Genomic DNA, 17,604 nt, shown 5'->3' on the forward strand with positions numbered 1-17,604 from the left:
GCATCATACACTTTCAAATACGAAGACACCTCCGTTGTAGAAACCAATCCTTTTATTAGTCTTCAGAATAAATCAAGACACGTCTCCATAATTCAGAGCCTAATTATAGCGTCTACAGATCTCAAATCTATTTTCTTGTTCCCTTCCACTTTTCTCCGAGAAAAAGAAAAATAGTCGACGTGTCATCCTCCAAAACACGTGTGAATGTTTTTCCTCGCAATTCGTCTTCGCATAAAGAGTCATTAGTGGTGTACGAAAACGAATCGCTTCCTGCACATCACAAGCGCAAAAAGATAATAAATTGAAAATAAAATAATCTCTTTTTGAGTGCAGAAGGAAAAAAAAATATCTTCTTTATGTTGTGTTTTTCTGAGGAGATATTAAGGTTCACGTATTTGTGTGTGCAGCTGTCTCACTCTAAACCATAGCAAGGTTTTTAACCTGAAGAGGCGGGAAAAACATCTGAAAGAATTTTTTTTTGTCGGCATGTAGGCGTTACTTGCCAGTACAGGTTCTTTTTTTGTTAATTTTTTTAAAAAAGTTAAATAACACCATGAAAAATAAAAGTGAGTTAAACCTCAATTCCACTGGTTTTGAATTAATTCTTCATTTTGTAATTGAGTGTGGGGGACCTTTTCAGCAACTTAGAAAGCGACATAAAGGAACCATTTTGATTTTGATGTGCAATTTGGTTAGTGACCTTTTTAACCTTGTTTTTGAGTAACTTTATATCCAAAATAATCCCAGATAATCTGACAGTGTGCGTAGCTCTTTTGAAAAGTACTTAAAGGTGCTTATTTTTGATTAACGCTTTTAAAAAGTTCTTAAATGTGCTTTTTTTATTCGGGATTTGTAAAAAGTACTCGATTCTCTTTTAAAAAGAGAATTTTCTTTGCCGTTGCGATTGTCGTTTTAAATGGAAGGAAATGCATGATTTTCACAATTTTCTCTGCAATATTTATCAGAAACTAGCTATGTTAAGTTTTTGAAAACGATTTTAAATTTCATTCGTTTTACGTTTATAAATTAAGAATTTTAAATGATAGAAAAAATAATTTTTATTGCTGCACAGATCCTAATTATGATTTTTTTTTTTTTTTTGGAAAGCGATTAAAAATATTTTTTGAGTGCTTAAAAAGTACTTAAAAGGTGCTTATTTTTTGTTGAAAAAAATGCCACGCTCCTGTTTGATCCTACAGGATTTCTGAATGATTTTAGAATTTCGCTGTATCAAAGTGTAGACAATAAAAATGGTAATCGTATAATAATAATAATTAATTATTTAATAAACAATTTATACACTCAATTCTAGATGAATTTTCAATAGTTGAAAATTTACTAGCGTCATTTGGGAAAGACTATCAAGAAGTGCAAGTACAATATTTTGTGTAACTCTCAAATAATTCTTTCAGGTATTTGAAAACATTAAAACTATTTTTTGCTTCATACATAAATTTGGCTTTCATTTATGATTTAAATTCTTCATTAAACGGAAGAAAGGACCACAGACACGACGAGAAAAGTTACCACAGACATAACACATGAAAAGTTACAACTGCCAACCAAAACTCTAAACTAGTAGATATGAACAAAAGAAACTGGGGAAAGAGTGGGAACGTCAGGATAAAACGCATTTCCATATGAAATGTAGAGTCGGAGCAAATTGTGATAATTTTCCAGAGAATCGACATTGCTGTGAATAAAACAAGCTGGCCTCAAGATGAGCTATAGTGACAATAGTATCAACAAACTATTGAGTTACCGTTATATTAGTTTTATGTTACAAGGTTCAAATTATGTGCGGCACTTGATAGTTTGTTGATATTATGATAGCAAGCATATTTTCTGTTTTTATTCAGTTCACGTTTCAGTCGATGTAGCCTAAGTTGTGCTCTATGTTGTAAAGCACCCCAGCGATTATCAATGCTAAGAGTTCCTAAGAGAGACGCTATACCGTGAAAGAAACCATTCATGGCAAATTCTGTTTCACCTACATAAGTAATTTAAAATATAAATTTTACAGAAAAGTGAATACAGATAAACCTAGAGTAAACCTGAAGTTTAAAATGCTGAACAAACAGGTTATAGTACTATTTCCAAACAAATTAGGACAGAATTACTTATTACCCATTGCGTAATAAGTAATTCTGTCCTAATTTGTTTGGAATTTGATATTTTGAATTAAAAAAATAAACACTTCATGGTTTACACTAATTTTACCTGAATATACTTTTCTCTTAATTCTAAATCACTTTTAAGTAGGTAAATGAAAAATTTTCCATGAGCTGCGTCACGCGGTATATCATGTTTTAAACCCTTTGACGCAGTTTGGACACCGGTCCCTTCTATATATATATATTTTTTGGCGATCTAATCACAAGTAAGAGTACCTATAATATCTACTATATACTCTACTACTATATTATACTATATTTACTATATTATATATGCTATATTATACTATAATATTTACCATATTTATAATATTTACTAAAAATATCTGTTAGAAAATCCGAATTGTTTGAACTAAAATGTAAAATACAAAAAGGTAGTTTGATAATTTTTTTTTCATTTATATTCAAAAATTTATCAATATTGGATTTCATAAATTAAAGAAATTTCACTCATGAATAACTGTTTCTGTTAGAAACTACAAATGAGTGCAAATTTATAAAAATATTGTTTGGAAGTGAGCCGTGTTTGGAAGAGTTAACCCTTAAAGCAGAAAAAGACACCGGTGTTTCAGGCTTCATGACCCTAAATTATTAAAATTCACGTATCTCACGCTAAATATGATATTTTTCACTTATTTTTGACCTAAAGTAATGAAAATAGTATGAAAAACATGTTTCATAAAAATTCTGCGTCAAAGGGTTCAGGAATTTGAATTTAATTTTTTGTAAAAGAAATAAATATGGGTTTAAGACACGAAATTCTTAAAGTAAATCGCTATTGAAACACAATAGAAAATCCATGAAATAACTTAAAAATTTAAATAAATAAATACTTATTATTTTAAAATAAAAATAATTTATAATTGATTCAAATGACTGTCTTTTTTTTTTTTTTAACGAAACGATACATCATTCACAAAATATCATTCTTTAGTGTGTTCTTAGAAGTTCCATTTGGGAATGATTCGAATAAAAAAGGGAGGTCTATTAATATCTCTACCAACTGTCTCGTTTTCAAGTGGCCGTGTCGGACTTGGTTTCTTCCATTTCACTTAATTTTTTTTTCTCTCCGGTCTTATGTCGGAAGTCCTCCTCCATTTCGAGTGGACAAGCTTTAAAAATGAAGTGTAGAATTCTCAAGTGGTTCTTTTCTTTCATTCTATCTTCGATAAGAGTGTGTACTTTAAAAGAGGACGAACTTTATATAACTTTTTTTCTTTCTCTCTTGTTTCAAGATAAACGGTCAGTTTTTTTTTTCTTTCTCTCTTTCTGAAGAAGGCTTTTTCTTCCCCGCCTTTCTTCAGCACTTTATCCACTTCCGAACTCTCTTAGCGTCCATCTAAAATGATTTGTTCCTTTTCTTTTCATTTGGTTCATTTCCAAATGATAGGGTTGAGAAAGATGTAACTCTTACTGCAAAGCGATATCTTAATGGATATTTTTTATATATATTGTAGGCTAAAGTGATCCCTTTTTTCCCGTGAGATTGAATGTAACTTATTCAAAACAATGAATCATAATAATGTGAATCGTACCATTGTGTAGATTTGCTGCAATCTTTATAAGAAAGTTAGACTATTATTAGGGAGGATAAAAACTTTGTGAAGATAACCAGCACACTGGGAAAAAATGGATAATTAAATTTGACGAAACTTCCCTCATTTTTGACGAAACCGTTTCTCGGTATATACTCCGAGGGAACATTTCGTTAAAGTGATGAAATTAGTATCCTGACTTCTTCGAGGAAACGAATTTCGTCAATGGTAAAAAAGAATCGTAGTACCTAATGTATCTAACTTTTTTAATAATCACTTTACGGTGGGCACCCCATAGCAGGGTCAATGTCGTCGTAATAACACAAGACAAATAGAAGAGAGAAATAAATGACACCCATGCCCGAAGCGGGATTCGAACCAAGGGTCATCCTGGTAGGAGGCCAACTCCTTGACCATCATACATACGGTCGGCTTATTTCGTTTCGTTATTTCCGATCGTCTAGCTTTTATCCTTATTCTATCTTTGATAAGAGTGCGTACTTTAAAAAGAAGACGAACGTTATATAACTGTTTTTTTCTTTCTTGCTTCAAGATAAACGGTCAGATCTTATCCACTTCCGAACTCTCTTAGCATCCATCTAAAATGATTTGTTCCTTTTCTTTTCATTTGGTTCATATCTAAATGATACGGTTGATACAGATGTAACTGTTACGGCAAAGTAAAGTACTACAACGAAATATCTTAATGGGCATTTCTTTTTCTTGTAGGCTAAAGCTATCCTTTTTTTTCCCGTGAGATTGAATGTAACTTATTCAAAACAATGAATTATAATAATGTGATTCGTATCATTGCGCTAACTTGCTGTAATCTTTCTGAGAAAGTTAAACTGTTACTTGGAAGATAAAAATTTGGTGAAGATAACCAATAGACTATAAAAAATGGATACTCAAATTTCACGATAGTTTCTTCGCTTTTGACGAAACCGTTTCCTGGCGTATGATCCAAGGAAACATTTCGTCAAGTGACGAAATAGCTATTTTAACTTCTTCGAGGAAAATAATTTCGTCAAAATTAAAGAAATATTTCGTTATTCCATTTCCTTTCCAAAAAAAATTAAAATAATAATAAATAAAAAGAAAAGAAAAGAAAACTCGTACTGTTTAATGTATCAAATGTACCTAACTGTTTTCAGAACATTGATGAAGTTAAATTTAAATGAAAATCGTCTAGTTTACAATACCAGTTTGTAGAGTTTTTTTAATTTTTTTTATTATAACCGTCGTTGAACAGCCGACCCAATTTTATCGGTTTACGACTACTAATGTTCAACTTCATAGCCTTGTAATTTTGAACCCAATCCAGAAGACAAGGGAACTCCTGGATCGAGTATTGGGAGAAATTTGCCTTCGTGAAGGACTTTTTTGATGGAGCTAACCCACATTTGCGTTACATGGAGAGGAAGACCACGAGAACCTCACACGGTTAGCCACACAGCAAGGGGACTCTAACCCATGATCCGTCTACCACTGAGGATATTTCACGTCAGCACTGTGGTCGGTGCAAGCCGGATGCGGAATTCGTATCGACTGGGATTCGAACCCATTGGAATGCGAACGCTCTGTCTCCTGAGAGACAGCGGCTCTAGTTTAATAGAGGTTATACAGAACATTTCAAAAACTGAGGGCGTTACAAAAAACGGATATTCAATATAATGCAGATATTAACTTTTTTTTTTTTTTTTTAGTCGCATTCACAGAAAAAAAAATTAAACATCGCTTTAGTTGAAGACAGTTGCAGTTACATCGTTTCCAGCCTCATCATTTGGAGAGGAACCAAATAATCTGATGTCGGGAAAGTATTTTTTATTTTTTTATTATTTAGGATGCTCGGATAGATTTCTGAACTCTGGCAGCTGAATACATATTTACCAACGACTATTAAATCTTCCATGACTTCTACGTTACAGTCACCGCGGTGTTAATAATTAAGAGGCCTCAGCCTTAAATATCGCCATCCCACACATATGATTCACATGCGAATCAGCTACTGTAAATAGCTTATGAAATAAATAATTGCTTAGTTTTTATCTAATTTTTTCAATTGATTTATTTTTAAATAATCATTTAAATGAAACAAAAAAATATGCTTCAGGTGAATGTAATACTAACGATTTCCATGCAATGAATTTGTAAAATAAAAAATAAATATCTACCAATGGAAAATAAATTTCTTTTGGGCAAGAGTTTGGAAAATAAATATCAACAAATCCCGTGTATAACTAGTATTACTTTCTAAATAAAAGTTCACGGAATATTCTGACAACCACTATTTTGTGCCGTTTTCTAAATACGTCAGTGTCGAGGAATAATATTTAGAAAAATAATATGTCGTGCGTCATGAACCAGACTACGATCAATCTCAAATTCAGTATCACTGGGGGAATAAATTTTTTTTATGGGGACATGGAGGACTTTGTTACCCGACAAATTTAACGTGCACCAATTATTATTTACTACAAGGGGAGTCTTCGGCCGGCTGGATTCGAACTCCGTTCTCACGAAAATTATTCAAGCGCCCCACCAACCAAACTATCCCGGCCCATTATTGTCGTTAAAATATAAATATTTACAGATAGCATGTAAATAGTGTTAACTTTTTAAAACGAGAGTTCGCAGGAAACCACATATTGATCTCTATTCTCAAATTGTACTTTGACGTTAATTTAAACGAGAGTGACGAGTTTGAAAATAGAAATGATATAAAGCTATTCATACAGTTTGCCAAATAGTTGTTTAAATTCATTGCAATGCAGAATGTTTAATCATTAGTTATCGAATCATTCTCTACGTACTAATTCACAATAGCTCCGCAGCTGTAATGTTTTTTTCACTGGTAGCTGCAAAGTTTTCCCACTGGTCACAACTAAGATAAGGAATAGAAACTCGGCAGATACTTAATGTTAGTTTTTAAGCAAACTATTGAGTTTTGGTAATAATTCCATTTCTTGAAATTTTATTTTATAATCACCGTTGAACTGCCGACCCAACTTTGAGTTTGTCACTATTTTCAATTTCGTAGCTTTGTAATTTTTTTTCTAATGGCAGTCACTGAACTTTTACGTTCTTCGCCTAGGAAGATGCCGGAAGTATTACTCACTTAACGTTACCCAGTGGGCACCTGTGAACCTAAGTCACTGAGGCGAGCAACATTACCCACGTCACACTGCCACAGATACCCGTTTATAGGGTGAGCCACATTGACACATCACACAATAGAGAACAACACACAGAGAGAAACATCCATGCCTTGAGCGGGATTCGAATCCGCATCCATTGGCTTCGCAGTCAGGCGCGCTAACCGCTAGATCGTCTGGTCGGCTCCCTGTAATTTTTTTAATCACCTCAGAAGGCAACTAGTCTTCGTGGAGGACTTTTCGATGGAACTAAGCAGTATTTGCGTTACACGGTGTGAAAAACCACGTAAACCTACCACGGTTAGCCCGACGGCAAGGGGATTCTAACCCATGATCCGTCTACTACTGAGGATATTTTATGTCAACACTGTGCGATTCGGAGAGGAGGCAGAAATCGTATCAACCAGCCATGCCTGGGATTCGAACTTGCGTCACTTCATTGGGAGGCAAACGCTCTATCCCCAGAGCTATCAAGATTCTAATAATTCTATTGAGAAAAATCTAAAGATTTTTTTTTTGAGATAAAATATCTTTAGATGTTCTCTATAGAATTATTACTATAATATCCAATGGTTGGCACAAGCTTATATTTGTAGACCCAATACAATAATACAATACATAGTTATTTTTCATTAGTTGTATCGTTATTTTTTTGTTTTGATATAAATATACCAATCATTAATCAACTCACATCATTTTCAATTGAGCTCAATTTGATTTGAACATTAATATAGTGTTAACAGAGTTCAAACAGAAATAAAAAAGAAATTGCCTAAAGCTAATGTTTTAAGGGAAAAAAAATAAACGAAAAAATAAGAATAAGCACGAATTACAAACTTTTTCATGTTTTTTTTAAGCAAGGTTAACACCTTAAAATAATAATGCTTTTTTTCTTCTTAAAAAATAAGTTACTAAGTTGAAAAAACTAGTCATGAATAAATCAAGCCTACTGTGGCTACTCATATTAAAAAAAACTAGATAGAAAAATATCAGCAAATTACCAATTAAAAATAAAATATTGAAAATAGTAATTTTAATTTAGTAGAATTGAATATTTTTCTTTAAACTTTTAGTTTTGAAATGACAATTTATGAAAAAAAAAACATGACTTGAATCGTTTAAAAATCTCTCAACAAAAAATACAATACACCACGTGGTGTGTCTTAAAGAAATTGTTTCGTTTAAGAATATATTAAGTAACAAATAAATAAATTTGTAACCTCTTTCAAAAAAGAAATAAAAGCATAAAAATTATTTCATAAAAATCCTCATCTTCAATCGTCTTTTGTTTCAGTCTGATTCTTCCAACTAATTTATTCATAAATATGAAAAGCTAATATCCTTTCAAACATGAGACGAGTTCTTTTTCTTAATTAGCAGAAAAGGAAAAGAAGAGTTTTAATAAATATTTTAACGTCAAATATCCCATTAAAATATTCTACTTACTTCACATAATAGAAAAAAAAAAGGACGTGTAATCTTATTTTAATTAATCTCGTAAAATTTTCCAACCACTTTCTATAATTAATTTATTTAATTAAGTATATCAAAGAATACTTATTTTGACGTAAGCTCGTTTTATACAGTGAAGATAAAAAAAAAAGAAGCTGGCCAATTTATCAAGTTGAAAGGAGAATTGTAAAACGCATTTATCTTAAAAGAGAAATTTCTTTAAATCTTAAAGTGCTCGTGAATTTTGAAGTGCTCTCTTCATTTCTCAATAGCATTCTTCAACAGAATTCAATGGCTACTTTGAAAAAAGAGAGGATAATGAAATTTAAACATTCTTTTACCTTATTTAGATCAAAACAGTTAAAAAAAAAGATTGAAAGGATGTAACAGATAAAGCTGTACTCACGTTTTGGTGTTTCTGGGCTTGGTGCTTCAAGATCAGGAGGCACCTGTGAAATAAAATAAAAAAATAAATACCACTGTTAAAAAGAGCAACAAAAAGATAAAGTATTTATACTTGCAGTTTAGTTTTGTGTTTAATTTGAATTAAGATTATTTTAGAATTAGATACGCGGTTAAAATTATTACTCGAAATTTTAATTTTATGCACTTTTATAATTTTCATTCGAAAATTACGGTAAAATAACCGATAGCAGGCTGTCCATTCACTTAACCGTAAAGTCGGTGGTAAAGAAAATTTTTTTCGATTTACTGTTTTAAAACGTTTACAACTAGTATGGCTAAAAAAAATCATGAATACAAAACTACGTTGCTTTTAAACCATTCACAACTAGTATGTAAATTCTCGATTTTTTTGTGTTAAACAGCTTAATGGTGCTACCATTTATACGTGAGTGAAAGTATCGCATTCCAATAGTCCAGGGTCACAAATTGGGGAGTGCAGAGTAGTGGGCAACGGAGAAAATATTGTGGTGTCAACGCTGGGACTCGAACCTTCGCTCTGTCGGTCATGAGACTGACAGATTAGTCCTCTCGGCTATAACATGTACCCACCAGCAAAAAACTAAGTGACTTCATTAAGTGGGCATAGTTGGTGGGATAAACTTCTGGTTTTTTAACCGTATTACGCGAAAGCAGTTAATAAACAGTTTTTTAAGAGTTTACTCTTTAAATACCATCTTATTTATGATTATTTGACTATTTTCTTTGAGTATGTTAAAATTGCAATTAAATAAATAGTTATTTAACCATTTTTTCCGAGAAATTTCTAAATAGTGTGTGATAAAAAAATGTCTTTACAGTTGTTGAAAATAAATAAAACTTAAAAGATTTCGTCTCATAATTTTGAAGCATATGAAAATTCAGAATTATTTTTTTTCTATTACCAAAATATTAAAATTAGTGGTCAATTTTGCTCAGTTTATAAAATCTCTTTCTCTACAACAATTTGAAGTTCAAAAAGTGATGCAACTTATACAATACATCTTTTAAAACAACAATTTTTGATACAATAAGTGTCTTAGCAGTAAGTTACTCTAAACAATTTGTTACACAACTTAAACTATCTCTCTCTTTTTTTACTGTAAATTGTATAATTGTTACCCTAAAAGTTTCCCACCTTAAACAATCTTTTAATACATAAAATATCGTCACAAACCAAAAACCAATCAGAAAAATTTCTTCTTGTACAATATTTTTAAACCCAAAGAGTATTTTAACTTATACAATTTCCTTATGCATAATAATTTGTAACCCAACAATGCATGGCATTCATAGGTTTTATGATTCATTCATGTAAAAAAACACAGTAGCACACATTCGTTCACTTTTAATTCTTTTATAACTTTTCATTAAATTATAAACATTTAAAGCAAAATGTATAAAAAACAAATTCCGTTTTGAAGTGGTTTTTAATATAGTAAAAAACAATTTAAACGCCTTTCTGCGACAACAATTCTTTTGCAATATGAAGAATAAAAAAAAAAGATCAAAAAACCAATTCAATGGTGTTTCTTTCAATTAAAATATAAACTATTAATACTCGCTTCATTTACGGGAGGAAGAAGATTAATCAAAAGATGATAGACTTTTTTTTATAACAACACTGAAAAGATAGTTCAATCTTATCAAATTCAATAGGTGTAAAAAAAAAAAAAGTCTTGGACAAAACATAATTCCTTAGGATCGGAAGTACTTAAAAATTGAATTCAAAATAAAGCAGGGTGGAGAATATTTTTTTCAAAAAGTTGGCTGGAAGGGTGGGAATCCTTTTTCCAATTTAAAATTAATGAAATTCCAGCGGAACTCCGCGTCGCTTTCTGCACCAAATGAGATTATTATTATGGCTTCAGGCGCCTAAAGAGAGATGAGAACAAGCCTGTATATAAAAAGAAAATGATTTTTTTTTTTAAAAATCTTCAAAGCTTTTTTCCCCTTTTTTTTATTCCATATCGATAGTGCATTTAATAAATATTTGGATTAGAATAAAATTTTCGAAAGAACAGGTGCAAGCGAGGGGAAAGTGAGATTTGGCGGAAAAAATTTAAAACAGAAAAGAAGATTTCTTTTAGGAATGAAAAAGATTTGATTGAAGTTCCGCGGGTTTTAAGAAATTAATATTAATCCAATGGAAAGAAAAATTTTAAAGAAATATTAAGTGATATTCTTACGTTTTGAAGCCATCATGTTAAATTAATATGGATTACATACATGATTAAAAATTTCGAAATAACCCCAACCCCAATGTACGCGAAAAGAAAAAGATTTTTGGTTGCTAATATATTAATTGATTTGTTAATCCTGAGAAATCCATTGCAACAGAGAATATGATTTGATGAAAAAATATTAATTTAATTTAAGATTGCTTACTCTTTTTGAAATACATAATAATTTTTCAGACACTGACATGAATCTAGTGATTCTAAAAAGACACCTTAATTTTATTTTCGTTGTATATTTATTTATTTGAATTGAAATGTTTTAAATAAAAAATATGAATTAAAATATCGTTTGAATTAAAGTTTTTAAATTTAAACTTGAAATATGCATATTTGGCTTAAGTTCGGAAGAGTTTGTTGGGCTCACTTTCGGAGGTTCAAGCCCACCCGAAAGACTTTAATTCGAGTCCCACCCGAGTCAGAGTGAATACGAATACTTAGAGCTCAGTTCGAGATACGTAGAATTATTTAAAGCCCGAGATACACATGATTGCTTAGAGCCCGATATACATAGGATTACTTAGAGCCAAGTTCGGGTGCGTAGGATTACTTAGAGCCGAGTCCGAGATACGTAGAATTATTTAGAGTCCGAGATTTATAGGATTACTTAGACCTTTAGCCTGAGACATACGTTGGATAAAGGTCAAATTTTTCGGACTCATCACTTAGCTTTCGATGTCTAAACAATAAAATTACTCACTAAAATCATTTTTTTTATTATTAATGCATAAACAATTAGTGTTATGCTAAAAAATCCTAACAATTAGCGTTAAGCTCAAAAAGCAAAAGCACTGAACAGAAGTAGATTGCTGTAATTTTTCAATGCTTCATAACTAAACCAAACACTTGTTCAAAAGTAGTAAAAAAGTTTATGAGAAGTTCAAGTTCAAGCGCGTCCTTTTCACTTATATATATATATATATATATATATATATATATATATATATATATATATATATATATATACGTGAATATTTATTTTATACATTGTATTGCAACAAAGTATTCTATTTAGTATATTTAATGCAAATTCTAAAAATTTTTAGATTTATTTTTTCCCCATTACTTCAAGAAAAACTTCGATTTAAACCAGATATTTTCCATTGCAAACATTTTTCATGTCAAAGTAAAGTTAAAAAAAAAAAATCACATTTTCGGACTCCCACAGAGATATAAATAAAATCGAAAAAGCATAGAAAATAGTGACCACCCTCAATTCCAGATAGGGTATAAATCCATTTCCCTGAAAATAGCAGGAAGGAAAACGGGAATAAATACATCAAAGAAGAAGAGGGGAAAACCTTCTTCATTCAACAACTGTTCCACTTTTAAAAAGCTGAATGAAAAGCGGTAACCAGGGCAACAGAGAACAAGGGATGGGGCAGTTTTTGAAGGACCCTGGCGGTCAAGATTGAGACCTGGAAAATGGATAGGGCATTTAATACGCCTGAATAAAACGTAAGCCGCATTTTTTTGGCTCTCCTCTTTTCATCTTTCTCTATCCTGTCGTCTATTTTAAGCAACTGAAATATAAAGTTACAGTAAATATTTCGGTTTTGTGATGTTAAAATTATGCATTATAAATTTTTTGTTTCATTGTTATTTAACTAAATAAAGTAGTATTTTTTTTCTTCCTGTTTTTGATTTTAAGGAGTTTTTTTTATAGAGTTATCTTGTTTTTGTACTTCATTTTTTTTGTATCAAATATATATACATTTTTAAATTTTTATTCTAAGAATAAAGTCGTAATTTCCTTATTTTGCATTTTAAATGCAACAGTTTTTGTTTTAATTTCGGTGTTTATTTAGAACTTTTTCATTTTTTAAATATTATTTAATTTTAATTGCATTTGTTCTTTTATTAAATTAAAAATTGTGTGATGTTGAGTGATTAATATTAATGGATATTTTTTAGCCCTTATCTTATTTCCTGTAAGTTATTTAAATAAATGAAGTTTTCAGTTTATAAAAATATCAAACCAAATTAGTATTGCCACCATCTGTTATCACAGTTTTAAAACTGTACTTGAAGCGAAAAATTATTAATACAACAGAAAAGTTATCAGAAACAATCCATATCAATTTTGGTGTAATCGATATCTGCATAGCAATCATGGAATGTGCTGGATTTTTTAATAAACAGTGTAATAAACGATTAATAAATTGAATTAACAAAAAAAGAAAGTAATTAATAAATATAAATCAATAACTAAAAAGAAAGTAATTAATAAACACAAATTAATAATTAAACACAAATAAATACATTTTACATACTTTGGATTGAATTTAAAAGCCAAAATACATAAAATATTTTCTTAAAATAATTTATTCTACGTACTATTTTGGAAAAAGTTAAAAACATCATTAACTTATAGCTTTGATTACGAAACACTTTTCTTTTTAAATGCTAAAACATAATCTAATTTAGCAAACAAATTTAATCAATATCATTAAAAAAGTTACATAATCTAGTGGTAATACATTAAAGACATTAAAAATCTATTAATTATATTTGTTCAAAAACACTGTAATGATTTTTTAATGCTATAGGCTTCATAAAGTAGCTAAGCCAGCAACCTTTTTTATTAATAACTATTACAACATTAATATTACTCAATTGTCAATAGCGAATATTTAATACTTTTCTATAAATAGAATTCTGAGCATGAATCAGATATAAAAAGTTAATATGTATGGTTTCATTCGAAAACATGCTATTTCGACGCAAGGTGGAAAAATAAATGTCATCTAGATTTACACAGCTTTTCGATACGAAGTATGTACCAATAAAATATCCAAGTCGTGGAAGAAGTACTTCGAATAAATCCTCTATGGCCCGCAGAAATAAATTTTATTTCCATCGAAGCTTTATTATAACGATCGTCAATATTTATTTCCAGTATCAGAAGGCTGTTACACATTTTTACACTACTAAAGAAAACGATCCTTTTTGGCGAAAAATAGCGCCAAATTTTTCTAATCGTTTTTCTTAAAAGGAGGGATTTGTTATTTAGGAAATAGAGAAAGCAAAATGGAATAGAACTCGGAGAGAAAACTGTTTTCCGCGATGGGGCTATACGGTTTCTAATCTATTACAACGGTTTAATATTCAGAAGAAGTGTTGAACAAGAAAAAAAAAAGAATTTCATACACGTCAGTTGCAAAAATGCGAAATGATAAGGAAAAGGAATTATCTTCGAATTTTTTTTAAAGAAATATATCGCAAACGCATTAGGAAACGAATAAAGAGAATAAATTTAATGAAAAAAGAAGAAATAAATTGTTCTGATGTAAAGGAAAATTAAAGCACAAGGTTGCTTGAACTAAAGTTGAAGATTTCCTTTTCTCGTATCTAAAGATATTTTAAGGTGGCTGTATAAAAGTTTATATAATTGCTACGAAAATAATATTTAAAATTTTACTTGTAAAAATAAGTACACAATACTTTTTAGTAAATTATTTCTTAAAAAATAATTAATTAAAATTTTATGATACTTTTTTGCTGATTAAATTACGTTACCGCATTTGAATATATTTTTTAAACAAATAAAATGAATATTTTTAAGATCATTCATGTTATAGTTTTACTTAATCTGAGAAAATTCAAAATGTGTTTTTTCTTCAGATTTGATCATTCAGGTAAAGGTATTTTTTTCTAAAATTTATAGTTTGTTTTAAATAATTTATAAAGCAATCATCTTCATTCAATTTTTTAGAATTTAAAAAATAAAATAAAAAATAAACTCAGAATTTTTTTTAAAAACAGATATTTAAAAAATATTTTGCTTAAGAGCAATTTTGTTTTTCATTTAAAGTGAATAATATGTATTTACTTCGATTTTTATTATTTTTATTTACTAAATTTTATTAGTAAACATACATTAACTTATATTAGAATTACTAAACGCATATTAGTGTAATAAGTAGTACAGTTTTATAAGAGTAACAAAACAAATAATAGATGTAAGCATGCAATAAAAATTCTAAAAGATGTTAACAACGCATCTTAAAACACATTATTAAAAAAAAAAAGTAAACGTATAGTGTTTGTAGTGAATATATAAGCTTTATTTCTAAATATGAAATTGACCATTTTGGAAACATTTTTTGACTATTCTGGTACATTAGTTTCAAATCTTTTATACGTGTTTTTGTAGTTGCACTTTTTTTTAAACCTTTTGCTTCAGTTGCACCTTTCTTGATTTCTATAAAGATGAATTAGACTATATTCTGGAAAAAGTTTTGCAATGATATTTCAGTTTCGAATCTTTTATTCGTAATTTTGTCGTTGCATCTTTTAAAAAATTTAATGAGCTTTCCTTTAGGGTAATTCGATTTCCCTTTTTCACGAAACAGATTAGAAAGATCCAGAGAGGAAATGCTGGAATGTCACGTCGAACTTATATAAGACTAAAAAGAAATCTATTCAACGTTGACCCATAATATCGGAGCTTTATAACAAAATATTGTGAGAATGGGGTTCAAACTTAGTAAGGTGTTGAACTGAACCATTTATCCGTTCAAATTTAACCACACTATTGCGTAATCAAGTGTCAAGGTTTAATTCAGCTACTGTTCAGCCTGCTACCGTATTAAGGTTCAAGGTAATTTAAATGGTATTATGGTTCAACACATTTTAAAATTTACAACAATATAAAAAACGGTGGTCAAAACATAAATAAAAAGCAATCAAGAAAGTTAATACAATGTTAACTACTGCATTATGAGAATAGAGTTAACTATGACAACCATAAAGGCCACGGCTCACAAAATTTAGCTTATGTCCAACAAATATTTTGTTGAGTTGAATCAAACGATGCCAGTTTGAAATTTAAACTATTCACAAAGATTTTATCAGCTCGTCCAGACGAGCGAAAACACTTTTGATGGACATCGTTAGTGACCCTATTTAAACTTTAGAGGCCCTTTTCCGAAGGCAGTTTAATTCGATACCTGGCATGGAATATTTTGGCTTTGAAGTCCAACAAGAATTCCAACTCCGACCCATCTCGCCATTTAGCCAGGAGAAAATGGCGATGAAGTCATCAGTAACTGCCTCGAAACAGCTAATTAACCGGCAGTGTGAAACGATTAAGCCCTTCTACGCCTTCTCTTCAAAAGCGCCCTGCCCGAAAAGCCCCGGCGGCAAATATAGGGCTCTACAAGTTGTCACGCAGCCCCTTTAACTGTGTTGCAGTGCCGGGGATATTAAGCAGCGGGTATAAGCCCCGGCCTTCCACGATAACGGCTGCAGAATTATGGTACATTTACGGTTCCAGTTTCTCAGCTTCAAAGCTTTTAACTGCCTCGTAAAAATCCGCCATTACGACCATACTGGGGATCTGTTCTTTAATGGCAGATTCGTAAAAGGAGAAACTCAGTTGATGTTTATCTGCTTTTTATAACCGAAGACTCCTTTTCTTGCAGAATTCGTTTTTTTTTTCTTCTTCTTCTTCCGAGTTATTTTATTTCGAACGTATTATTACGTTCCTTCTTTTTCCGCGATCCGGATAATGGTTCCATTCCGTTCTTCCATTTCTTTTGTAAAAGGGGGACATATATTCTTAAGAGAATAATCTTGAGATGAGAAGAAAAAAAGAAAAAGTCATTCTTTTTTTGGATAGTATGCAGCCGCCAAAAGCTCTTTTAATGATTGTGGTTTGGACTCCTTCCCAGTTCCATGATCTCTTTTATGGTGGACACTTTAGAAAGGACTTTTAACTCCTAAGGGTCAGATTTGTAAGTTGTTTAATGGTCAGCAACCCATAAAAGTTAAGGCACTGGAATAGAGAGGGTTAAGTAACATAATAGACAGGAATTTGTACTAAACATGGCGTTTATTGTGTAAACTGGTAGAGGCGTTTAACATGGCTAGATTTTCTACTTAAAAAATAAATCGATGGGTAAGAAAAAGTGCAGCTTCAGCACAGAATCAGGCTTTATGAATTTAAACATTAAAAGTAAAATTTTATATAAATATGTTTTTAGTGACTTCAAAAAAGGTAAAATGTTACATAAATATGTTTTTAGTGACTTCAAAAAAAAGGTAAAATGTTATATAAATATGTTTTTAGTGACTTCAAAAAAAGGTAAAATGTTATATAAATATGTTTTTAGTGACTTCAAAAAAAAAGGTAAAATGTTATATAAATATGTTTTTAGTGACTTCAAAAAAAGGTAAAATGTTATATAAATATGTTTTTAGTGACTTCAAAAAAAGGTAAAATGTTATATAAATATGTTTTTAGTGACTTCAAAAAAAGGTAAAATGTTACATAAATATGTTTTTAGTGACTTCAAAAAAAGGTAAAATGTTATATAAATATGTTTTTAGTGACTTCAAAAAAAAAGGTAAAATGTTATATAAATATGTTTTTATTGACCTTAAAAAAGGTAAAAAGTTATATAAATATGCTTTTAATGAGTTAAAAAAAAGCAAATATTAGATACAGAGTTGTGATGGCTTAGAGGGTAGAGTGCTCACCTTCCAATGAGGTGACCCGGGTTTGAATCCCAGCAATGGCTGGTCGATATGAATTGCGCAATTTCAAAGATTATAATTGTTAAAAAAATGAATGAAGCAGTATAGGCACAATAGCAGTGAAAAAATA

At 30.3% G+C, this 17,604-nt stretch overlaps 1 protein-coding gene across 4 annotated transcripts in view; it reads right to left on the reverse strand.

Annotated features, from left to right (window-relative positions):
• Positions 1 to 17,604, reverse strand: part of LOC107445627 (uncharacterized) — a 626,385-nt gene that overhangs the window by 49,468 nt on the left and 559,313 nt on the right. For all 4 annotated transcript variants that reach the window (XM_071177173.2, XM_071177172.2, XM_071177174.2 and 1 more), the window contains one exon: positions 8,723 to 8,765. In XM_071177173.2, coding sequence (XP_071033274.2) covers positions 8,723 to 8,765 — 43 coding nt within the window. The remainder of the gene's footprint in view (positions 1 to 8,722; positions 8,766 to 17,604) is intronic.

This window comes from Parasteatoda tepidariorum, chromosome 2, assembly GCF_982258835.1.
Source record: "Parasteatoda tepidariorum strain Cologne lab strain chromosome 2, Ptep-v5.0, whole genome shotgun sequence".
Lineage (NCBI taxonomy): Eukaryota > Metazoa > Arthropoda > Arachnida > Araneae > Theridiidae > Parasteatoda > Parasteatoda tepidariorum.